This window comes from Equus caballus, chromosome 28, assembly GCF_041296265.1.
Source record: "Equus caballus isolate H_3958 breed thoroughbred chromosome 28, TB-T2T, whole genome shotgun sequence".
Taxonomy (NCBI): Eukaryota; Metazoa; Chordata; class Mammalia; order Perissodactyla; family Equidae; genus Equus; species Equus caballus.
Window position 1 is genome coordinate 15,456,199 of NC_091711.1, and position 27,120 is coordinate 15,483,318.

The following is a 27,120-nucleotide window of genomic DNA, read 5'->3' on the forward strand; positions in this document are numbered from 1 at the left end:
ATTTTCCAAGTTGACGCTCACTTGCTTTCACACTTTGCAGGTCAATTTCTTCTAGAAGAAGCTCGCCTCATAGAAGCAGCCGAGATGGCAAAAAAAGCAGCTGAACTGGACAGCACGGAGTTTGATGTGGTCTTTAATGCTGCCCACATGCTCAGGTTTGTTTTTGCTATTTCACCTTCAAAGAACAACTCTGTGGCTTTGGGAAAGCAAGTAATTACACTGACTACCCGACTGTATCACCTAATTCCACCTTCTTAAGGTGAATTCTGCTGCTTAACCATGCTAAAATCAGTCAGGACTATTTTAGCCGTTCTAGTTTATGTTCACAGTATGTAGGGCACTTTGAAAATTATTGAGACCCCTTTGCCCTTCCCTTCAAAAATTATTGGCCATAAGATACAAAAAGAAAATTGCAAAATTAAAATTAATAACTGTCTAATTAAATGTCTCCAAAACAAAACATTATGTCAATCAACTGCATCTCAATATTTGTGTTTTTATATTAATTATATTGAATGTGCATGTGGATACGTTTTATTACATTTGGTAGTAGAAAGAGTTATCAAATACTAATGTACTTAGGGCCTATCAAATTCTCAAAATAGCCCTATAATTAGCACTGTTGCTGTGTGTATTGAAACAATGTTTTTTAGACCTTCATAACTTCTATTTTCGGAAAGATTATTAGGAAGGCTAATTGCAGTAATAGCAAAACAAATAAAAGGCCAATCAACAATTTTTGTTATGAATATAAAAGTCAGTGCATCCATGAGTGGTGTTTTAGGTTAAAGGAGGATGTTTTTAAGAAATTTAAATGGTTTATACAGTTGTTTAAAAAGCATTGTTTGTTCATTTAGCAATATGTGTACCCCTTCTCCCATACTCTTATCTGAATTTCACTCTATTAAATCTCTACCAAAATGCTTCCTTAGGTGACATCCACACCATGGGCTCTGGGCTTGGCTTGTAGGAATAGGTTTGTAATTATGTAGATTACTCTTACAAAGGAAGAGAAATAGAGGAATTGGTTCACATTTGGATGGTTTTAAAACATAGACTTTTGAGAAAAGTAGAGGAACTTTTTTTTAACTTTTTATTTTGAGGTCACTGTAGATTTTCATGCAGTTGTAAGAAAGAATACAGAGGTCTCCTGTACCGTTATCCAATTTCCCCAAAGGTAGTATCTTGTAGAACTATCATGCAATATCAAAACCAGGATATTGACGTTGTTGCGGCCCACTGGTCTTATTGGGTTTCCCCAGTTTTGTTTGTACCCGTGTGTGTGTGTGTGTTGAATGAGTATGTGTATTTAGCACTAAACACTTTTATCACATGTATAGGTTTGTGTATCCATCACTACAGGCAAAATACACACTATTCCCATGACCATAAGCATCCCTTGTGTTGTCCTTTTGTAACCACACACTCTGCCTACCTCTGACCCTCAGGAACCAATATTTAAACCAAGTTTTGTAGGTTACTTTGGATTTATAATTTGAGATTGTTATTATAACTGTGTGTTAATGGCTTTCTACTTGTCTTTTTATAAATTTTAAATAAGAAATTCTAAGTCTATTTGATAGGAAAGAGTATATGTGAGGTTTCAGTTGAATGCCCTCATTCCACATTAATGTTTAGCATTCCTAAACCTGATATCTACAAATAGAAATCAGGATTGAATTGACTATTGGTATATTTATAAAATGAACTGTAGCCAATCTGCAAGAATCTTGGATGGAAGGATAATTTTTAAGACACCTTACTTTTCATGACAAGGTTAGGTGCTGATATAGGGAGAGGACTTTTTATTCTTCCTGAATAAAACACTATGCTTTTAGTCACAATAAGCCATTCGCAAGGATGGGTATGCACAAGTTTCTACAGGCTAATTCATCTTAATCATAAGATGTTTCATTAACAGGCATTTTTCTACATATTAAATTAGTGTCTGAAATTCAAGATCTACCAATGGAAATCCATTATAAGAACATTACAAAAAAATGTCCTTGTTAAATATATCGCTTATAACTTTTCCTTAGTTTCCGCAGTACTAGAAACCAGTGGAAAGTTTTTGTTATACGTTGGTGATGTGGAAATCTTTAGGATTCATTTTTCAGAACCTGCTCTCTAGCTTTCTGCAGCCTGCATTCCTCATTAAGTTGTAGTCAGTCAGTGCCTTCCTATATTGATTGCAGGTATGACCACAGATGCCTGGCCATATCCTAGTCGACTTGGTGGCAGTCCCCATGAATGTTTTAACTTAGTGTTTCTGGGTTTTGGCTCTGTCAAATTCAAGTATTTCTCAAGTGTTTACTGTGCAGGCTGAACACCAACCTCTTTCCTTATTAATCAAGAACATTTAGGACTTCATTTGCTGAAAGGAATAAGAAAAGTTATTGGTTTTCCCTTGAATGCAGCCTTATCAAAATGACTAGCCATCAAGATTTTGCTTATTTAATGTTATATATAACATTTCCCCTGGGGATGCCAAGTTGTTGTAAATTGAGTTTGATATTAATTCTTTCCTCAAGAGCTCTGTACTTTTGCAAGATATTTAGGAAACAAACTTGGCATGGTTTGATGATGAATTGAGTGTTAGGGAAAGGGCGGATGTCTCCTTGCTTGTGTCTTGGTTAGCTGGATTAATGGTTGACCTAATATCCAAAATCAGCAATTTAGGAAATGTCGTAGTTCAAGATATGGTTTGAGCACACTCATTTAACTTCCCTTTTCTTGGCTAATTCCCAATGAAATGACCCAAAGAATCCGTTAATGAAGAAAAAACTGCTCATTCCAAAGGCAAAAAAAAAAAAAAATTCATTCCATTTAGATGAGACTAGACTGGAAGAGTTGAAAGCCTGAGGCCAACCATCAAGGGGCAAATCTTTATCTTATTGGGACATTTCAAGAGGCTTAAAATTTGAAAAATTTCTAACAATCCATTTCAACTCTCAGTAATGGAAAAAGATCTGTCTCAGTAGAATAAACACATAGAAAGTTTTGAAATATGTGATTTCAATTTGACAGTTCAGATAAGGATGACAAATCAGATGTATCCATGTAAAGGGCCCTCACTGAAGCAGTGAGCTTTACATCAAAAACGTAAGAGCCGGGGCCAGCCCCATGGCCAAGTGGTTAAGTTCGCATGCTCTGCTTTGGGGGCCCAGGGTTTCGTCAGTTCGAATCCTGGGCACGGACATGGCACCACTCATCAAGCCACGCTGAGGCGGCGTCCCACATGCCACAACTAGAAGGACCCACAACTAAAAATACACAACTATGCACCAGGGGGCCTTTGGGGAAAAAAGGAAAAATAAAATCTTTAAAAAAAAAATGTAAGAGCCACTTAGAACATCTCTAATTCCTGTTGTCAAGGTGGTTCACAAGAACACTACGTGGTGTGGAACTATTACTGCTCTTCACCAAATATGTTTGGCCTTCCACTCTGAGAAACACAGTAAGATTGCACTTGCCTGCCCTCTTCCAAGATGAAGGCCTTCATGAGTCTTATTTGGGTCGACATATGTGTGTGAATGTGTGTATATCACTTTTGAGCCAAAGCTGTTAGAGTCAGTGGTCTTCCCTTTTTCTGACTTGGAAATTGTGGAAATGGATCTTGAAATGACCAAAGGGAGATAGACCTCCTTTCTCATCTGCACTGGATAGGTTGAATGAGTGCAAAATAAACTTTGTTGTCTTAATTCATTGAGATTTAGGATGTGTTTTTTTGTTTTTTGGTTTTTTTTTTTTACCACAGTGTAACCTAACCTATCCTAACTGATACAGAATGTGCCTGTGAAAATAAAATAGGTAGTTGGAAAGAGGAACAATGTAACATCCGAAAAGATTACTAAGAGATTAGTAGGATCTCTGAGTTTGTAACTGCAATGGAGGCCATGTAAAATTAATAAACTGATAATTTAAATAGAAGTTATAGATATTTTCCCAGAACTTAATGAAAAATACTAAAGACATGAAGATAATGATTGAAATGATAAAAGATTGGAGGATCGGTTGAGAACTATACACAAACTTATAATTATATGTTTGTATAATTATATATAGTATACAAGTGTGTATATATAGTTGCATATATATTTAGATATGTGGTTTTATTTGTCTGTATATATAAATATGTATAATTATATGCTATATATATGTATGGAGTTATATATAGCATATATACATATGTATAGTTTTGTTTTTGTATATATAAGTGTTATAAATAGAAAATTTCTGAAGGAGAGCATATAGCAGAGAAGCAACTATCAACAAATAGAGAAAATTTCCCAGATAGGATGAAGACCCTCAGTCATTATACTGAAAGCAAAATTAATGAAAATAGATCTGCTCCTAAACTTGTCTTCATGTGTGGGTTACAGTTTTTAGTTGTAAACTAAAGAATCCACTGTGGCAAGTTTAAGCAGAAACAGGATTTATTAAAGAATATTCTGCAGCCCACAGACTGTCCCATGAGCTTGAGAGCACTCCACACAGCCAGAAATAATACCCCACCACCTAGCTTTCCTTGGGGCTCAGCAGCTTTTACTGTCCAGAGGACCGCCACCTTCACCCACAAGGAACCAAGCAGAGCAAGCGCCATGTTCATTAGAAAATGATTCTTCTGGGCACAGCTGCCTCCCCATTATGCTTCCTTCTGACTTTGATTCTCTTGAGGTTGCACTTGATTGGTGGAACCTGAGTCATGTGCTGGAAACTTGGTTGGAATAAAGTTGCTAGATGAGGGAATTTCTGGCTTCTACCTTGCTTGGGAAGGTGGGATCCACATTGTGGCTAATTACCAAATATATTTATAGAGAGCATGATCACAGATGTTGGGTGGCCTCACATAATGGATGTTAACTATATGTGTAGACATTTTTGGTATTTCAAATAAAATGGAAAAAGTACTGGATGCTTCCAGATGAGAGCATTAAAAAAATCAGTTGGTTATCATCAACAGATAATATCACAGGAATTTAAAATGCTAGAACTCAGTAGAGTTATGTCTATAGAGTTGTGAGAGGAAAGTATTGAGTCAGTTTTTCTGTGAGAAGCATTTTGTATGAATGGATTTCGTCAGTGTTCTCGCAGAACCGGAAACTAGAAAGAGCACGAAGATCGTTAATACCTGAGAGGAGGTTTAGAGGCAGTAAGAGCAAACTACCTGATTCTCAGTGTTCATGGGCCCTGGTGGAAAGTTTTTTTTTTAAATCCATTTATAGGATAAGCGAGGAACAAACGTAGCTTTTATTCAAATATCTCCTGTCTGCCTGGCACTGTATTTTGCATTTTACATCTGTCACCCTCTTAGTTATAATTGCACATATGTGAAATAGACACTAATGTTCCCATTTTACAGATGAAGACACTAAGGCTCCAAGACAGTCGCTATTTCCCACAATTGGGAAAGCTGGTGTTTAAACTGAGTGTATTCTGGCCGACTGTAATACTGTTTCACTGTCTCATCGGCTCCCTCGTGTCTTTATAACTGGGTGACTACCTAGAGGCTGTGATTCTTGAATTTCTTGGTGAAGAATGGATTTCTAGACAGGTTATCAAATGTGTAAACCCTAAATTGTAAGACCCTTCCAATATTATTAAATTATCCCTTTGTGGTCAATTTTAGAAGTAAATTTATAGTCATGAGAGAGAACTCCAAGTTTGTACTCTCAAAGGGGTGCTAAGTGTTTAGAAATACCATCATGGTGTAGTGTCTGACAACAGACACACTTACAATGAGATAGGTGTGTACCTACCTTTCTTCTAGGCCTAAGGGCCCAAGTTGTCACTGCTTTCTAGGAAAGCAAAGCTGTGCTGTACCAACTGGTCTTCATTGTTTCCCTAACTTCTAGAGCAGAGTGAATATATGAGAAAGAATTGTTATCTTACATTTCTCTACTCCATTTCTTTAAAGTGCCACTGGAAGTGACATAAAATGGAAATTTGTAAGTCAGAAGGGAACAAAATCAGATTATTTTCTTGAAGCCTATTGGGCACTACACACACACACACACACACACACACACACACACATATAGTCAGATGTTGGAGATATATTTATATCCAAGGCCCTCTAGGTCATAAACTTTCTTCTTTGACACTTCCAAAATTACCAAAGACAACTCAAAAAGTCATGGGATTTTCTACTTATAAATTGTACTTTACTGCCAACTTTTGGTCAAGAAGGGCTTATTTCATATCACCGTACACCTGTTAGAATGGCAAAAATAACTAAAACAAAAAGGGACAAATGTTGGAGAGGTTGTGGAGAAAAAGGAACCCTCATACACTGTGGGTGGGAATGCAAACTGGTGAAGCCACTATGGAAAACTGTATGAAGATTTCTCAAAAAATTAAAAATAGAAATACCGTATGACCCAGCCATCCCACTACTGGGTATCTATCCAAATAACCTGAAATCAGCAATTCCAAAAGACCCATGCACCCCTATGTTCATTGCAGCATTATTTACAATAGCCAAAACGTGGAAGCAACCTAAGTGCCCATCAACTGATGATTGGATAAAGAAGTTATGGTGTACATATATACAATGGAATACCACTCAGCCATAAAAAAGGATAAAATCGTCTCATTCACAGCAACATGGATGGACCTTGAGTGAATTATGTTAAGTGAAATAAGCCAGATAGAGAAAGACGAACTCTGTACAACTCCACTCATAGGTGGAAGATAAACATGTAGACCAAGAGAACTGATTGGTGGTTACTAGGGAAAAGGGGGCGTGGGGGGAGGGCACAAAGGATGAAGTGGAGCACCTACAACATGACTGACAATAATGTACAACTGAAATTTCACAAGGTTGTAAACTATCATAATCTTAATAAAAAGTGAAAAAAAAAAAAAACAAACGGGGGGCTTATTTCAACAAGCTTGTAATGGACTGTAAGATCTCTAAAGCAAAGAGGAGTGGCAGATGAGGTTGAAGGTAGGCATCTTCCAAACCAGTGCTTCTCCAACATTACTGTGCTTGAGAATCACCTGGGGACATTGTTAAAATGCATATTCTGACTTGGTACGTTTGGATGATGCCTGAGGTGTTACACTTCTAACAAGCCCTAAGTGGTGCCTGTGATGTTGGTTCTTGGACCACCCCTGCAAACAAATTCTACCTTGCCTTTCATCTTTTCACCCCTCCCATCTCCTTCTCCCTACCCAAGCATTACACTTTGAACACAAGTAGTAATTTATTATATATGAATATTATAGATGACATTGCCAATACACGTTTCTTCCCATTTAATTTTTCCAGTGTATTTCATTATGTAATCTTTCCAGATATACGCTTAACCTGTCCTTAGCAGCCCTGAAAGATTTGAGGCCATGAAGGAAGGGGCTCAAACTCTCATGGGGCATCAAGAAATTTCTCACTCAGAGGAATCTTTTGTGAAATTACACCAGCAGCATAGTCTTTTCCTCTGTTATTGACAAATTTCTGCCTTATCGCTCCATCCTTTATGTTTGGAACTGAGACATATATCTACGGGTCATGAAGCCATTTTCGATGTCTTGACAGAGAAGGTGTTTTCATTTAAGAAGGCTTGATGATCATAAACAATTTTTCCAGAGGTTTCATTACAAGGACCTTTTCTGCTTCATTGTTTTTACATGTGTGTGACTCTGGTTTTGCTATTTTAAGATTTTCCGTACATTTTTATGTCCTCATTTATTTCAATTCTGCTTCTATTCTTGCTGTACAACTTAGCAACTAGAATTAAAATTTAGTGCTGCTTTGAGTAACTTAAAACTGAGTGTCAGTTTAGCAGTTGGAAAGAACCCAGGAAAACTCAGCTACGATTTCATTCTACTTTCATGATACAGGCACAAACAACTCTCTAGTAAAAAAAAAAAAAATACTCCTAAGTCATCCTTGAAAATAATCACCGAGACTTTAATAAAATATCATTATCTTTTGTATAAGTCAAACAATGTTTATTATCCATAGTAAATCATTTTTAATTCAAAATTAGCAGTTCACAAGTGTTGATCATTGTAGTTAAAGAGAGTCTTCTAAATGCTACTAGAGTTTTTACTTTTTACATTTTCAGGGAAGTAATTTTAAATTTAGCAACTTTTAGTTTTATAATTCTCACAGAATACATAAAAACGTAGATAATTATAAGTGATCCTTTTCATCAGATTCTCCTCACACATTTCACAGGGTATATTAAGTTATTTCATAACATAATTGATTCTCAAATTTCTTTTATACATCTTTTCTTGTAATAATATTGGGCCATAAACCTGTGTTCCAAAAGATACTTTTCTATCATAAAATAATACCAGAGAGAAGAAATAGACCTATGAAATATATTTCTGTACTTTTTAACAAATGTAAGTTTCATAGTCCCACGTGCAAAAGTAGAATTCTATAATCAAATAAAGGTGTTTGTTTGTGACCTTTGTTACTATTTGTTTTTACTCTGAGCGAACCTTTTCACTTATGGCAGAAGAACTGAATTTAAAAACCTTTAAAATATAATCAACCCAATCCAGTGATTTCTTGGGAATTCAAGGTTTACTTCCTAGTCCAGTTTACAAATATGATCTAGGCTTTTTCTGTTTCCTTACCTTCCCTGGCCCTGAGACGCCACAGGTAACGTACAAAGGGGGAGGGCTCAACATATATGATGGGCAGAAGTTGGTAATGAGAAAGGAGCCTCCATTTGAGTCTCCAGTGGGTAAGTCTGTTGTTGGCATAGTGACTGAATCTTTATTCTCTAGATGTGGGACATAAACTTAATGTTGACTCTTAGGGTGACAGGCGAGATGGGAGCAGTTGCCCATCTAGCCCAGTGTAGCTTCCTGGTAGGAGTGATTTTTCTTACTCACAATCTCATTCCTAGCTTTGTGAAGTGTGTTGTGGCCAGAACACCAGGTCATCTACATCTGACCTGGGAGATCTCTTGGCAGAGCCAACTGCTTCCCCCTTTACCCACCTACTGAGTCTTCCATGTGGACACAAGGGAAACTTACGTTTTCCCTCCATATCTGATTGTGACCGGCCCCCCATAACTATGGGAGATAGTAGGGATAAGAAACTGAGTATCTAGCAATGTTCTTGCTTTTCCTCATTTCCTATTTCTTTGCCTTTTCCCTGAGTTCCTCCCCTTCCTCCCTTTTGGGGAGAGAGTGAGGTATGTGGGGCAAAACACAACAGTGCATTTCACTCTGTCTCTTCTTAAAACTGTCCTCTGCAGTTTGGGCTGGTGAAGTTCACTTCTATCAGTTTGGGAGACAGAGTTGGGCAGGAAGTAAAACCTGTAATTGCAAATGTTCTCCCTATTCTCCCCTTTCAAATCTCATCTCTTACATTTAAATCATGGTTTTTAAGCATAATCAAAAGCATGTTTTCTTCCTTTCTTAGCATTTGATGTAGGAATTATGGTCGTCTGCCATGGAACAGTGTGTCATATATCATTCTGCTACATCTTGATGTACAAAGCTTTCAGCATTATCCTGTGGTTCAGATATTTAGCTGTAGAGTCCTTGACTCCCAGCTCAACCACTTACCAGCTATATAACCCTAGGGAATTATGAACTTCTATAAGTCCCATGTTCTTTGTGTTCTTTTGTTTTTGGTGAGGAAGATTAGCCCTGAGCTAACATCTGTTGCCAATCTTCCTCTTTTTGCTTGAGGAAGATTGTCCCTGAGCTAACATCTGTGCCAGTCTTCCTCTATTTTGTATGTGGGACACTGCCACAGCATGGCTTAGTGAGCAGTGTGTAGGTCCACGCCCAGAATCCAAACACCAGGCTGCCAAAGTAGAGCGTGCAAACTTAACCACAACACCACCAGGCCAGCCCTCTAAGCCTCATTTTAATCACCTTTAAAATGTGGTTAATGGTAGCAGTTCCTTTATGGTGGTGTGTAACTGGAATGGAATGATAAATTCCTGGTATTTTTTAAGTGATACATAGATAGATGATTTAGAAATTTTCCCTCCTGGAAGAGAAATAGTAAAGAAACAAAGAGTGTGGGTATTCAGAAAAAGTGTATTTTCTCAGCTGCTTTAAATACTTCAATCCTAATAGTCCTGGGAACCTGAGTCCTGCTATCAGTCTCTGACAATACAGTGGTTGAGGTTCTTGACAATATTTAGTAGAATCCCCTAAGCAACTGGCATGATATTGCTAATTTCCTCAGTTTTCCAATATTGATTAATGATTGTCATCTTTACAATCAAGATTTATTAAGCACTCCCAGGATGCTTCTTGCAGAAGGGAGTATGAAATATAGCATATGCTGTAAAGTGGACATTGGACAGTTCCTCATGAGTTTTCTCTTCTGTCTAGAGAGTAAAACAAGGATATGAATGAACATTCACTGGGTAGAAATGATGTACTGTGTTCCCTATAGTATGCCATAAATGCTTGCTGGTTGGTAGTTAGTAAAGACCATTTAATATTAGAAGCAAAGACCTAGAGTGAAAACTAATTTTCAAATTGCATAACAAATCTAATAAATTCCTTTTTTTTCCTTTTTTATTAGAATATCATCACTTCTACTTCTAGCTTAAGAAACTAAGTCTTCTAAACTAGATATTTCCTTTAGAAATCAAACCTTTGAAGACAATGAAGACTTTAAAAACTAGTAACCATTTTTGAGGGGGGAAACCTCTTTCCAATTGTGATGATTATTATTTTTAAAGCATTTCATCTAGTGAATTCCTCAGTTTCTCTTTTGATCCTTATCTACCTCATGAATTTGAATGTCCATAAAGATGAATATTAATGGTAGCTATACTTTCCGTGTTAGACATCTATTGGTTGATTTTTCTTCAAAGTAACTTACTTCTTTGTAGTATTAAGTTACTCTAATTTCCTACCTCCATGCCTTTTATTTTCCTCTGGAGAAAAGCCTTCCAGGGCATGACCTAAATGAATTCTGGTTCATATTTCCAAATGAATCTGAACCAAAGTGATTCTATAAGTCGGTGGAGGAAACCTTCATTAAATACCCTAGCAAGGGAATTTTTACTGTTTCATACCAGACTAAAGTACTTTTCTTCACATATTGAAATTGAACTTCAACATTTATGAGAATATAAATTGCAACAGCACGTTGTAACATGTCAAGAGTCCAGTAGAGCCTTAGGTCAAGGGTTTTTACTTTCTCTATAACCCCATTAAAAATAGCAGTGTTTCTAATTATTTTTCCTTTAAAAATTACAAAAAAAATATGTTCTGCTCTCAAGAGAGATGTTATCTTCAGTTATTGCTATAATTTATGTGGTTACATGGGGTATGTCCTTGTAGTTTTTATTTGGCTTGTCCAAAGTGCAAATTCAATTTTATAGGTATGGCTAGTTATCCTTCTCTTTTAAAACTTGAATGTGGTTTTCTAATTGAGAAAGTTAATTTTTGTTTCTCCTCTTTATTCCTGACCTCTCTGCCATCTTCTCATCTCAAAATCTTCTTCCCATCACAGTTTCAAGAGAGTGCTACTCCATTTTAACTGTAGGACCCCAAACCATTTACTACTATTGCTCACATTATAGCTGTGCTCTCTATATAATCTTCAAGTTGAATTTGACATTTTTCTATAGCATTTCTTCTGTACCCCTCCAACATGGTTACCAGATTACAGCACAACATGCAGGAGCCTTTAGCTCTTATCATCTACCATCTTTGAAGGTTTTTCTGAATCAGTATGGCATGATAGAAAAACATGCTGGTTTTCGATGGCTAACTGGTGGGGCTTCCTCAGGACCCTGAAATTGGATTTCTTCTGCTAACCAGTTGGTGGAAACTAAGCTATAAAAGTCAGTGTGCATCTTTTTTGTATAGGTCAACTATTGTGCCACTCATGGTGTTTGGTGGTAATTGAGAAACTGACTCTAGCTATTTGAAGGCTTTGGGAACTACAGAATTCACTATGGGCTGGAACACATAGCTTGAATCAGCGGGAAACAAGGTAGGCCCAGAGATCAAAAAGCAGGACATCCAATAGCAGTTCTTTACAGGAAAACTCTGGCCAGGGCATAGCCCCATTGCTCCCACCATTGTGAGTGAATTCTAGCCATCCCTTCATCTTTCTATCACTCACTTAGGAATGAAAGTCCCAAGCAAGAACCTCCATTTAGCTGAGCCTGTGTCGTGTGCCCACCCTGGTGGCCAGAAAGCAAGAAGAGGGAGTAGCTGACCTTTTTTTTTTCCGTAGGCTACACACAATGGAAGGTTCCCCTCCTGAATGAGAAAGAAAGTGGCTTTCTAGATAGATACAGAATTAAAAACAAAAATGGCAATGTTCATTATTTTCATAAACCAAAAGCAACTAATTATTAATTTTGACAATTTATTTTAAATTCCTAAGATTGTTCTGGGACATCATGTTGAAGGTGGCGAATCCCAACCTATAACATATTACCTGGGTTAGCTTGGAAAAGGGAAATAACATTTCTAATTCCTAATATGTAAATTTAAGATAACGCCACCTACCAAATAGGATTATGTTGAGATACTATTTATAATGCCTTAAAGACAATGACAACCAGGTTGCATACATTCAATTTTTAATGATCTTTTTCTGCTTAGGCAACTTATTGTTTGATTGGTGTGAATGTAATTTTTAAAAAGTTGATATCATTTTGTTGCATAATGATTCTGTTCACCTAGCTGCAATTTTAAAATAAATAATATAGTTTAAGTTTTTCTTTTTTTCTCTTTAACAGACAGGCTAGCCTCAATGAAGCAGCTGAGAAGTATTATGATCTGGCGGCCAAGCTGAGGCCTAATGTAAGTACTTTCCTAATGAGAAACATTACTCAAAGGGATAGACTCGCAGCATGTGATAGTTTTTGACATAGACGCCTTGTGATGCTGGATTTTTTTCTCTCTGATCTCTTATTCTGAATATCCACTAAATAGCTCATTCAACAATCACATCTGCCAGTCTCAAGCTTCTTGGCTGTTTTCTATCCTACATAAAGCGCCATAAGTTTTTATCATTTGAATGCAGGTTTTAGCATTATTAAATACTTTGCATTTGGTTGACTTGTGAAATTAACTCCTTGAAAGTGTTTTTTGCTGTGGTATTAAATACCTAAGGACTTCCTAACGTTGTAGGTATTTTTTGATTCTTATGTATAGTCAAACCTCGAGCTGTATGCTTCTTTCCTATTCCACAATCCTCATTTCTAATAAGTGTGCTTTTCAACTTTATCAAGTGTGTTTTTATTAGAATTTTTCCCTGGATAGTCACACTTCCATAAAGTGAGATGGATATAAATTAGATCATTACTATTGAAACAGAGTAACCATTTATGAAAAATAAGAACTGGTTTTATATCTGTCTTCTAAGCACTTCTTTATTCGCAGCACCTCACTAAATTCCAGTGCGTTGCTTTTATTCTCATACGCGCTGCTCTGCATCACTCTTCAAAACTAAAACCTCTGCCCCGCTCTCTAGATCTGCACCATCTATTGAGAAATGTAATTTTGAAACAGTAATGAAAGTGCACGTGTGATGTGACTGCAAATAGTGGGATCAGTCTCATTCTTTACAGTAACTCATCCGTGGGGCAAGCATCTATAGAGAGCCTGCTTTGTGATAAGATACAGAGATTTCATACCCTAAAAGGCCACACAGTGTAGCAGAGAAGACGGAACATAATCAACTAATTGAAGTACAGTGTGGCGATTCCTACACAGAGGTATAGATAGTCCTGTGAGAGCACAAAAGAGGAAGATCAATGCTCCTTGAAAGCAACCCACATAGGAAGTAGCTTTTTTTTCAGGTGATTCAACCACATGTAACCTTAACCCTAAATGTAAATATCCCGTTTCATTAATTATGAGGTTGTTCAAGAATCAGTGAGCAGTTTGCAACAGAAGAAAACAATTTAATAGTTATAATGGTAAGAATAATAACTAAAATTTATTGAATACTTATTATATGTCAAGCATCCTGCTAAGTTCTTCATGTGAATTCCCTCATTCATTTCTCACAACTCACAGATACTTCCATGATCCCCATTCTGCGGAAGCTCAGAGAAATTAATAATTCACCCAGTATCAGAGCTAATGAGTGGAATCACATGGTGATTAGGCTGCTGTAACTAGGAGAAAGCTTGATGGAAAAAATGCAGTTATATCTTAGAGAGCAAACGCAAGCCAGAAATCTATAAATGGTCCTCTCATTTATTTATTCAGTAAATATTTACTGAGTACTTATTAAGTGCTAGGCAGTATTCCAGGCACTGGATATACAGTAGTGAATAAGATTGGTAAGATGCCTGCCTGCTAAGAACTTATAATCTATTCTGAAGAGGTGGAGCTGAAGCAAAGAAGCAAAGTATATATATATGTCAGACAGTGAAAAGTGCTTTGGAAAAAGTGGGAGCAGGAAAAGGGAGTTAGGAGGTGCAGGAGGAGGTAGGCAGGAGGCACAGCTTTGTAGATGCCCGAGTTGGGCATCTTTGTGTAACATTTCTACGTAAAGGCTTGAATTTGAGGCCTTAAACTTATTTTTATAACCTCATTGAAGACAGGGTTTTATGTTTTTCTTTCTTCTGTTCCCTGCACATTAATAGAATGTTCTTAATATGCGTAATAAATAAGTTCAACTTTTATTCACTGTTAGTCACTTTTATTTTTGAGCGGTTGATCAAATGGTCTTCTTCGCTACATGGTAGCGGGTCTGTGAGAAAGAGCTCTCTGAGCTGTCTGAGCTGACCCACCACATGAAGAAGACACGGAGGCGCCACAAGATTTAAACCTGACTTATGAGATTGTTTATTTTAAATGACTGACCAAATCATAAAATCAATATTTAATTTCCAACTCAAAGCCATTTTTTTCTGAAACCCCCAAAAGTTTCTTCCTAAACATGCTGAGAACTGCTTTTGAAAAATGCGCTTAATTCAAATGATACTTCCCTTATCTGGAAACAGTAAATTAGTTATTTTATGGACTTGGATAGAATACAAAGTTCCTATTTAACAATAAGTAAGTGATGTTGCAGTTGATGGATCAACAGATGTGGTTTTTCCCTAGTCTGTTTTATCAATTGTGTTTTGGTTTTCTGTACATGATCTAGGTAAGTAAGATGCCTCTAAGCCAAGACTGATAAAATGCAAACCTTGGCAGTAACAGAAGTTTCTATTCGGAACCAGATACCTAATTAAACAATAGCCCATGTAATGACTTGTTAGCAGTTAGCACCTGATCTAAATTAAAGCATGCATCTAACATTTATCTTGCTCATAGCTATTTATTCCCTTTGTCATAAAAGTATTCTGTGTTATTTCTATGCTTTAACTTAATAAATTTCAGTTACCTGCTTATATGCGAAAATAGAAACAGACCTCAATTCCCATTCGCTATTTACGTAGTTCCACTCTCTTTTCTATTTTTCTTGTCTACTTGGTAATCTAATCTCACTCTTATTTTTTGTAAAGCATTTTCTCCTATTGTTTAAATGTTCCACTACAACAATCTGTAGCTGTATGTGCGGGACTCTGGATGTTTCAGCAATGCTTATGTCAGATCGTGACCATACAAAGTAAAAGATGCACTGTAACCCTGTATACTACCACTTATTATCATCATATTAGAAAGATTCTTGATTGTCTATGGGATGTATTTCTCTCCTAATAAAATACCTATTCCATTTCTTCAATATGTTCCAAGATGAATTTCTGTCTTTTTTCTATTCTACAAAAGCCATATTTTTCTATACAATTTACTTTAAAGTTGTTAATTAACTTTTTGGATTATTTTATATACCAAGAATTCCAGTGATAAAATGCTAAAATAATAAAAGAAGTCTAAATTAGCAGGCACATATAATTTTAAGTTTTAGATTCTGATATTGTCTCTGCATCAGGGATATTCAATACAGCGTCATTTACTAAAGAGTACAATTAGAGAAATATATTTACTACAAAATTGGCACCATTAAAATTTTGAATCCTATTTATTTGATCTTTGGGTGGGGATTTCTCTAAAATTAAACCTCGTATTATATTAAAACATATTTCTGTAATGGGAAAACTCTTTACCAAAATTGTCATTTTAAGTTTTTCCACTTTTAGTTTTTCATTTTTATGAATAAAATTGACCTCTCCATGAAGGTTACTTTAAAAAGACAACATGTTCTCTGTCTTTTCTCCCCCTTAATGCACATCAAAAAATGCTGACTCTTGAGGACTAGAGAGAACATTTAAATGAAACTGTTTTGTTCCTCTTGTGGGAATTAAGCCAAATTCTGCATTAACTTATGGTTTAAAAATTTTTTTTTTAATGTAAAGAATGGGAAATTTGCATAGTACAAAGTCACCCCCTCTTACTTGGCTTGTAGTACACTTTAAAGTTAGAAGAGAGTAGTTATCAGTGATCACGTCTATATATCTTGTGTTTTACTGGATGTAGTTGTTTTTTGTCTGAATTCATTCAACTTATTTTTTATCAAATTCCAGCTTTGCGTAGGACTCTATGCCCAGTGCAGTAAGATTTCAAAGTTATGAAAAACTAACCTTGACCTTGAGAAATGTACTATCTAATGTGGGGAAGGAATGGAGGCTAAAACACATGCATCCAAATTTTCACACTTCAGAACAGTAAATAACGCTGTCTGGTAAGTGCTTTGTGAGTGATATAAGCTAGGTGCTAGAAAAGTACACAGGAAAAAGAAATGACTTTCAGCTGGATCGATCCTAGAAGGCACTGAGTCAGAGTTGGCAAGCTTGGAGAATCTTAAAATGATAGGATGTTTATAGGTGGAGATTTTAGCAGGAGGAGGAGAAAAGAGAGAATTCTGGCCGGTAGAGGCATAGGCGTGAACAACGGCATGGAGCTCAGAAAGCATGAACTATGCCCAAGAAACAGTAAGCAGATATGGTTTATATTGCCAGGGGTGGGGGGCAGAGAGGAAGAGTAAGGGAAGATAGAACTGGAAACTGAGCTAAAACCAGATGAAAGGCGTTGAATACCATACTATGAATTAGGAGTTTGTATTCCAGAATTGTCTTTAAGTGGGATGACATAATGAAACTGGTAATTTAGGATGGCCATTATATGATGTAATGAAGGATGTGTTTTGCATTTGAGAAAGTAGAGATGAGAGATGCAGCCTTGGAAAAACCAGATGAAAGGTCATTGTAATAGTACAGGCAGGAGGTATAATAGACCTTAAAGTACAGAAACACAGTGGAATGGAAAAGAACACGCGGGGGAAAAAAGCCAATTATTTGATAGGTGTGAGAGGGAAAATTAGTTGGCCTCGCGAGTGTTCCAAAATTCTGAATTTAGGTAACTTGGGAAAAAGATACGCTAAGCAGAAATAGGACAGCCAGAGGGGTATATTTATTTCAAGAAGAAAGGATTAAGTTTGGACCCGAGTCTGAGTGAGAGGTAGGATATTCCCATTTTCTGTGGGCAGTTCGGGAAAAGGCCACAGTTAACGGATAGAGATTTGGGGGTCTATTTGCAGAAAGGAGATAGTACCAGCAGAGTGAATAAGATCACTAAGGGAGAGAAGGCACAGAAGGAGGGCAGAAAGCAAATTTCAAACCCGTGGTGAGCTCTACATTTGGAATGTAGAATAAGGAAGACATGAGGCAATGGCAGGACATAGAAGTCAATGTTGGCAAGCAGTTTCCACCGCTGCTAAAAGGGTGAAGGAAAACAAGGACTGAGAAAGTCCGTTGACTTCAGAGTAAGACAGCATTGACTATCTTCAAGCGCTCAGGTTCCTGCAAGTGGTGTGGGCAGAAGTTTCTAAGGTGTTAAGGAAATGGAGAATTGAGAGCAGAGTGTGAACTTATTCTGTAAATAAATTTGGAGGTAAATGAAAGAGTCAGTGCAACACCAAAGAAATATTAAGTATATATTTATTAAATATTAAAGAGAAGTGTTAAGGAATGTGTGTATATATGTATGTGTTTAAAGATGAGACTAAAAATGTGTCCAAGTAGGGGGGAGAACAAAAGAAATATTGAGGATCCTAAAGGATCATTTCCTCCCCAGAGACTGAAGAAGAAAAAGTAGACTTTGAATATAGAAGAGGGAAAAAACAAAATAGAAATGGAAGGGGCATAAGCTTAGATAATAAATTACTTCTCTCATAACTATTTGATTATCTGCTGATCCTGTGGAAAGAAGGGCAGAATTTGGGGTTAAAGACCTGTAAACAGATGGGTGTGCTGAGGTGCACAGTAGGTAATATTTGATATAGGCCTCGGATCTGTATGTGATAAATAAATGCCAGTACATTTGTGGGTTGGGGCATTAAGCCATTAGTCATTTTGTGATAATTCTAAATGAAGTTCTGAAATCTACTGGTAGATTACTTCTCGCTTTGATTTAGCTCTCTGACTTTTAGGCTAGATGTTGTACTCACCCTTTGTATTTCTAATGTGTATAATGTTTTATAAATGTTCTTCCATGTGCATTCATCATATATGAATTAAAGGGGAGTGTGTTCCAAGGATCAGATTATCCAATAGGAAGTTACATACATGCATTATACCTTCTCAAGGCACTTAGAATATAAATTATTTTAGAGTGTTATTATAAAATCAAAGCCAATGTTATCCATTTCGGCTCTTTAGCAATGATTATATGTCAAAAGATCAAAATGAGAAATACGGGATTCAAAGAAATGAGCTTACCTTAGGAGAGTGCAGCTGGGTTATCAGTCCGCATATTCTACAATATATTATGTTCAATTTGGACCATCATTTTTGTGGTAAAAATGGTGGAGTCGAGGAGATGGAGAGATGGCTATGGAGTACAGATAACCACTAAGACTGAAACCTAGGGGAAAAGGTTAGTTAATTATGGGCTGTTCTGATGGAAGAGAGAGAATATGTTCCAAGTTATATTTGTTTTCTGAGGAGAAAGATATTCTTCAACCTTAAATAGAACAAGAGACCATGAAATTAAGTTAAACAGGACAGATTCAGGTTTGACCATATAAGGGATGTTTTTGGGGGGGAAATTACTGAGATTGTTGTTTTGTTGGGAAAAAATGACAGGGTTAATAATAATTTGTCTGGGAAGCAGTTAAACCACATTTCTGCTTGTATATGGAGGAAGAACCATTTGGCTTTTTCCTAAACTTTCCACAAGCTTCTGTGATGTGGGAAAATTACATACCATGTGTCTCTTGACTTTCAGGCATTACTAGTATATGGATCCCAGAATTACCAGATCGACTTTATGAGCAAAATGTATCCTAATATTGCACATGTATTTTCCATTCTCACTAGTTATTTTAATTTCAAATATATCTATATATTTTACAGTTAGAAAATGGAGTGAGGTAAGGTGACAAACCCAGAATAAAAAGGTTTCAATCAAGAAGTAAAGTGCCATTAGTTTCCCCTCACATTTTACCTGGTCTTATTAAGTGGGCCCAGAAATATCACTGAAACAAGACTCTTGTTTCTTCACTTATATCCAAATTAAGTCAATAAACCCTTATTCTACTTCAGTTCATAAATAGGCTTCATCACATTGATAGTAAGCATATTTATGCACATCAGTAGAAATCAAACGTCTAATTCCTCTCATCTAATTTCAGCAAGGTAGATGCTCAGTTCCCTGAGAGCTTCAGTTATGCCAGGACCGATTTTAGTCTCATCGCTCCCATATCTGTCCTCAAACTCTTTTACACTATAGATCTTCTTTGCAGGTTATTTAGATGCCACCACTCTTGTCTTCTAACTAGTTACAAAGTCTAGTTTTTGGTGTATTCACTTCAGTCAGCTTACATTGTAGTTGCTTTGTGTTGTACTTCTATTTTGAAAATGTTAGATAAACCAGAAAAATATGTATTTCTGAAGTGGTTACTGTTTTTCTTCTGTTTATCATCTTGTATAAGTCTTCATGCTTGGAAGACAAAGATGGTTAGTGCAATCCACTTGTTTACTAACGGTTCTTGTGGGCTAGTTGTCGCCTAGGCCAGGATCGGATAGTTGGGCTGAACTAAGCTGAATTTACAGTTTTTCCATCATTGGAGTATTGCTATTCATCACAATGCACATGCAATCATTTCTAAATGTTATGTTTTAAAAATGTGTTTATGCACTGTGTGTGTGTTTTCGAGTCACAATCAGAAAAGGATGGGAGATGCAAGGCGTGGACAGGAACTTAAGTGGCTCTTGCCTATAAGGAAAATCAGTTTGAGTGCTTTAGGTTGACGAACATCAAAACCTTTGGGAAATTCCACTTAATTGTGTTCTCTGATTCTAAGCTTGTTTGTTTTTACTCACATTTCTCTGTGGGGGTATCCTTTGCATGGATTTATAGCTATAATTGTTTGAATTGTGGGACCACACACTAAAATTACATTTAGTCTCTTCTTCTCCAGAGAAACTGGATTCCTGCTTTTTTTGAAAACTCAGCTAATCTGACCGCACTGGCCCACTTTCCTACCTGGGAGGGTCAGTGAGGGTGGACTGGAGCTGCCTCCCGCCCCCACCCTGGGTCACCACATTCCTCATAGTCCCTTTCGGTTATTTCTACAGCTGGTCTCCTCCATTTCTGTTATCCTTTTAGGCATTTATGTTTTTGACCTTTGATTGGTCTTATGGGGCCATGTTTTTCTAAATATACATGGAAACATTAACCAAAAGCTGTGTTTATGTGTAAGTCTTTATTCTCTCCCTCTTCTAATTTTGCTGTAACATTCCATTCCCTTTTTTTTGTTTCTTTATCTTTCCTCTATTCCTAACTCCTTATTGTCTATTCGAACTCTTACTTATATTTACAGATTAAAATTATACTTTACCCTAAAGACTAGTAAAAGTTGGGCAGATCCTGAAAAATTAATAGATTAGTAGATTAATTTTTCTTGAAAGTCCTATGTCTTTGTTAAAGAAAAATTGTTCTGACACTTTTTGAAATGGTAAGGAAGATTGTATTCAGGACGGTTGTGATAAGTGTCAAGACTATTGCAGTAGGGGAGAGAGATCAGGTTCAACCTCAAATATAGCAAAGACAGCTAGGGATGGTCAATGGTTGGAAAATTACTAAGAGGAGACATCAAGGGTAGAAGGATCCTTGCTAAACTGACTTAACAGGATTCTTGCTGAAGGCAGCCCGGTGTGATCATATATCAAGGGCGGGGAAATTCTCATAAATTGGCTTAGCAGAATTCTCGCTACAGCTGGGCTAGGCAGGCCTAAGAGAAGGCCCAAGGATGAGGCCTAGTTGAAAAGAGGGCTCAGTGGAGTCTGTCTCCTTTGGCTAAGGAGAGTCTTTGTCATTTTGGATGACATTATTTTCCAGACTGAGTGGTTACACTGTTAAACTTCTTGTCACTAGATAATGTCAAAATCAAGAGTTTCTGTTTATCAAGTTGAGAAGAATTTGCTTAAATATGTTGTTTGAACATTATCTTTGATAACAAGCCCTAGAAGAGAGCTGAAAAAAAAAATGACATCTCTAAGAGGAGAAAAAAATGTGTATACTACAAAATTTTTCAGTCTTTGTCTTATAATCAACTGTTATTTCCTTAGATATTAAGTGTCAACTAATGGCTACTGTGGTACGGGATTCAGAGTTTTATCAGTTATTCTGAACCTGTATTATGGTTACATCAAAAATTAAACTATAGAGAATTCAGTTTCTTAAGAAGAGGAGATTTATATTTGACTAACTCTCCTTATTCCTGTGTGGTTGTAATCTTTGTGTTTTGTTGTGTTGCTCTTTAAAATGATTTCTACTGAAATACCTCCAAGAAATGCAGCTTTACAACGTATGCACGTTGCCCTTTTGAAGAGTAAATGGCAAGCTAAAGAGGGCATTTGTGGTGCCTTTAGAGATCTTGGGACAAGAAAGAGTTTGAATTGGTCCATCATTACACTGGCTCATTTGAAAAGTAACTTGCTCACCTTCGGAATGCTGAATTTTAAAGAAAAAAGCAATTTTGAAAAGATTTGTTAGAATGATTTACCAAATAATATATATTTCAGCTACTTCCAACAATTCGTAACTGAGAAAAATTAATTGCTTAAATTACATGTGGAAATAATCAACTGTGTTTATTAAAGTGTCACATGACAGATCTCAACAAGTTCTAGAAGGGATAGATGTAAAAGATTGCTACTGCTATCAATCACTTTTTTTTCTTATTCTGCAATCCAAGTTACTCTATCCTTGTCTTCTTGAGTGTTTAATCATATAAGAGATAGTTGGATCTACTTACTTGTACTAAAGTTTATTTCTTGATTCTACTTGTAATTTTCACTGGTTGTTTATATACGAATTCTAATAAAACCCACTAAAACAAACAAAAATCCTCAACATATATTAATTTAGTTTTCCTGAGAGACAAATTATTTCTCTTAAATATATAGTGCATTTTCCACTATAGTTCAAGAAACCAATCGTGGTTTTCTGTTTTTCTTAACACCGTTCAACTATCTTTTCCCAAAGGGTATACTGTTTGTTAAATTTTTGTAATCATAGGTTTCATCTGTTTCAGCTGGCTGTTTTTTACTTGTAACAAGTAATCTGTCAAACTGTCAGCAAATCAGACCTGGAGTAGTAAACAAATCCATAATATGCATTGATACTTCATCTATGATTAGGCACATTATTAAAATGATACCATAAATTTCAGATTATACCAGAAAAACCATATCTGAGAAAGTGTCCATATGAAAATATTGAAAGACCAAAGAATTTTTAAAATGCATTTCTGTAGGTCACTCTACTTAAACAATAAACCCAAAATACACAGATATCTGTGTTTATTTATGAATTGTTTTTAGGCAGACAGAGATTCCTATTCAGAATTTATAATTTCTCACTTATATTTGCTTACTTCTCTCTGCTCTAATATCTCATTTTTGATATAGTTCTCTTAGGCTAGCATTGAGAGCAACAGATTCCTCAGGTCTTGAGAACGACATTATTTCGCTACCTAAGGAGGATTATGTACTTGAATTCGTCTCGGAAATCTTTACTGGAGTCATGTGCATCTGCTTAGTTTTCCCTTCATTGAGTAAGAGGACATTGTCATTTTATTTTCCAGTATGCTGATTGACACAGTAACTCCCAAACATTTCCTACTTGTAGGGAACTTTTATGATAAACAGATGATGGATTATACCCTACGTACTATAGTACCATATCATTGCTCTAAACCCATTATTTACACTCGAATTTGTATAAACCGTGCTTCCATGTTTGAAAGTTAGGAGCCTTTTTTGCACATATCTAATGATGTAAAAAAAAAAGAGCATTCACCTAAATGGGAGTACTAATATTGAGAAGGTTGAAAGTTGAAAAAAAACTATTATAGATCCACATTTCCGTGTGTGTCTATTATAAATTATTACCCCTCAAATTTTTGTCTTTATAACTTGTAGAAGAATAAACATGATAATGTTGGACACCAGAAAATTGTCTTTTTTATAAATTAGGTTATGTCAGTCTAACAACATCTAGACTAGTTAAACATCAAAAGTTAAATTCTACCCCATTTTTGCAGATGGAGAAACTGAGACAAGATAACTTGTCTGGGATCTCACAGCTAGTGGAAGAGCCAGAATACAAATCCAGGCAGTCTGGTTTCAGAACTCCCTGCTTCTTGTAGATTTCTCACCAAAAATTCAGTAATGACCACAAATAAAACCCCAGGCACTGAAATCCAGGGACAGTTCTTGTTTAAAATGTGGTGATTAGAAATGCCTAGAGTTTTTATACTAATCCTTTTGTGGAGAAGAGCTGTTTAGCAAGATTAACACATTCTTGAGGTTAATTCAGACCGTCGAATCTATGTGTACATATCTACCGCACCCTGCGTAGTCTGTAGATCCCGATTGGAGAAACACCGGAAAAGTGAAAGGGCGCAGACTTTAAAGCTAGAGGAGCAGAGTGCCTATTATATGTCAGTTTATGAAATTGGCACTGGGGATATAAGGAGAAACAAGGATGTTATGATCCCTGCCCTCAGAGATGAAGCAGATGCAGGCTTAGCATTTAATTGTTTCTAAAATGTTTTCATGAGTGGTTTATCTAGATTATGAGTCTTGAAAGTTTGCATCTTCCGCAGCTTATACAACAGTGCCTAAAAATGCCTGAACGAACTCGATCACTTTGCTGTGTTGTGTCTTCAAAGACTGCTTAGGGACTTCAAGAAACATAGCACACAAATTGCTTTGTATTTCTTGACATGTATTATTACTTTCCCTTGGACTGATTCATACAATCACAGTAAACATGATTCTCATTTTCTCATAAGGATAATTTATTTCCCTTTCTTTAATAAGCCCTTAGGAAAACTGAAGCAAGCAAAATGATTTAGTGAAATGTTGCTTTAGGATTTGAAAAGCCAGAGAATTTGGACAATAGGCTCCTACTGACCTGGCAGTTTCTTTGGGAAGTGTTGCTATTACTGAATTTGTGTTCTTTATTATTTGTATTTTTTATTGTGGTCACGCTGATTTATAACATTACATAAATTTTAGGTATACATCATTATATTTAGACTCCTGCATAGACTGCATTGTGTTCACCACCAAAAGTCTAGTTGCTAGGGCCGGCCTGGTGGCACAGTGGTTAAGTTCACACATTCCACTTCTCGGCTGCCCAGGGTTCGCCGGTTCAGATCCTGGGTGTGGACATGGCACCACTTGGCAAAAGTCATACGGTGGTAGGCGTCCCACATATAAAGTAGAGGAAGATGGGCACGGATGTTAGCTCAGGGCCAGTTTTCCTCAGCAAAAAGAGGAGGACTGGCAGTAGTTAGCTCAGGGCTAAACTTCCTCAAAAATAAAATAAATGGTCTAGTTGCCATCTGTCACCTTACACATATTCCCCTTTACCCCTTTTGCCCTCTGCCCACCCATTTCCCCTCTGATAATCACCAATCTGTGTGTTTGTTTATCTTCCACATAGTGAAGTCATACAGTAATTGTCCTTCTCTGTCTGACTTTTTTCACTTAACAAAATATCCTCAAGGTCCATCCAATGTTGTCATGAATGGCAAGGTTTCATACTTTTTATGGCTAAGTAGTATTCCATTGTGTCTATAAACCATATCTTCTTTATCCATTCATCCACTGATGGGCAATTAGGTTGCTTCCAAGTCTTGGCTATTGAGAATAATGTAGCAATGAACATAGAGGTACATATATCTTTTTGAATTAGTGTTTTCATGTTCTTTGGCTAATTACCCAGAAGTGGAATAACTGGATCATATAGTACTTCTATTTTTATTTATTTATTTGTTTATGCGGAGGACTAGCCCTGAGATAAAACCTGTTGCCAGCCTTCCTCTTTTTGCCTGAGGAAGATTGTCGCTGAGCTAACATCTATGCCAGTCTTCCTCTATTTTGTGTGGGATGCTGTCACAGCATGGCTTGATGAGCATTGCTAGATCCACACCTGGGATCCAAACCTTTGAACCCTGGGCCATTGAAGCAGAGTGGGCAAACTTAACCACTAAGCCACTGGGCTGGCCCCCTATTTTTAATTTTTTAAGGACTCTTCATAATGTTTACGATAGTGGCTGCACTAATTTACATTCCCCCCAGGAGTATTTGAAAGTTCCTTTTTCTCCACATCCTCTTCAACACTTGTTATTTCTTGTCTTTCTAATAATAGCCATTCTGATGGGTGTGAGGGGATATCTCATTGTAGTTTTGATTTGCATTTCCCTAATAATTACTGATGTAGAGCATCTTTTCATGTCCTGTTGGCCATCTGTATATCATCTTTGGAAAACTGTCTGTTCGTATCCTCTGCCTATTTTTTGATCAGGTTTTTTATTTTTTTGAAGGAACTTTTTTGTTGTTGTTGAGTTGTATGAGTTCTTTATATATTTTTGGATATTCTGTTATCACATGTATGATTTGCAAATATTTTCTCCCAGTTGGTAGATTGCCTTTTCATTTTGTTGATGATTTCCTTTGCCACAAAGAAGCTTTTTAGTTTGATGTAGTCCCATTTGTTTATTTTTGCTTTTGTTTCCCTTACTGGAGGAAATATGATATTCAAGAAGATACTGCTAAGACTGATGTCATAGAGCATACTCCCTGGATTGTAATTGGTCTTTGGGTGGTGAACATGATGTAATCTACACAGAATTCAAAATATATTATGATATCCACTTGAAATTTATATAATGTTATAGACCAATGTTACTGCAATAATTTTTTTTTTTTTAAGAGCATACTCCCTATGTTTTCTTCTAGGAGTTTTATGGTTTCAGGTCTTACATTCAAGTCTTTAGTCTATTTTGTGTTTTTTTTTTCAAATCTTTGGTCTATTTTAAACTTTGGTGTGTGGTGTAAGATAGAGGTCTACTTTCAATGTTTGGTGTCTGGCTGTCCAGTTTTCCCAACACCAATTATTAAGGACACTTTTCTTTCTCTGTTGTATATTCTTGCCTCTTTTCTCAAAATTAGCTGTCCATAGATGTGTGGGTTTATTTCTGGGCTCTCAATTCTGTTCCATTGATCTGTGTGCCTGTTTTTGTGCCAGTACTGTGCTGTTTTGATTACTGTAGCTTTGTAGTATATTTTGAATTCAGGGAATATGATTCCTCCAGCTTTGTTCTTTTTTCTCAGGATTACTTGGCTATTCGAGGTCTTTTCTTTTCCGTATAGATTTTAGGGTTGTTCTATTTCTGTGAAAGATGTTGTTAGAATTCCAATTGGGATTGCATTAGGTAATATGGGCATTTTAACTATGTTAATTCTCTAATCCATGAACACAGAATATCTTTCTGTTTTTTTATGTCTTCTTCAATTTCTTTCAACAGTGCCTTATAGTTTTCAGTGTACTGATCTTTCAACTCCTTAGTTAAATTTATTCCTAGGTATTTTATTCTGCGATTATAAATGGGATTGTATTCTTGATTTCATTTTCTGCTGGTTCCTTGTCACTGTATGGAAATGCAACTGATTTTTGTATGTTGGTTTTGTACTCTGCAACTTTACTGCATTCGCTAATTATTTCTAATAGATTTTTGGTAGATTCTTTAGGGTTTTCTCTCTCTCTCTATATATATATAGGAACATGTCATCCACAAATAGTGACAGTTATACTTCTTCCTTTCCAATTTGGATCCCTTTTATTTCTTTTTCTTGCCTAATTGCTGTGTCTAGGACTTCTAATACTGTGTTGGGTAAGAGTGGT

At 36.4% G+C, this 27,120-nt stretch overlaps 1 protein-coding gene across 5 annotated transcripts in view; it reads left to right on the forward strand.

Annotated features, from left to right (window-relative positions):
* Nucleotides 1-27,120, forward strand: part of TMTC2 (transmembrane O-mannosyltransferase targeting cadherins 2) — a 393,090-nt gene that overhangs the window by 317,155 nt on the left and 48,815 nt on the right. For all 5 annotated transcript variants that reach the window (XR_011433667.1, XM_001490789.6, XM_070254222.1 and 2 more), the window contains 2 exons: nt 41-155; nt 12,696-12,759. Coding sequence is in view for 4 of the 5 variants with exons in the window: in XM_001490789.6 (XP_001490839.1) it covers nt 41-155; nt 12,696-12,759 (179 nt within the window). In the remaining variant the exon portion in view is untranslated. The remainder of the gene's footprint in view (nt 1-40; nt 156-12,695; nt 12,760-27,120) is intronic.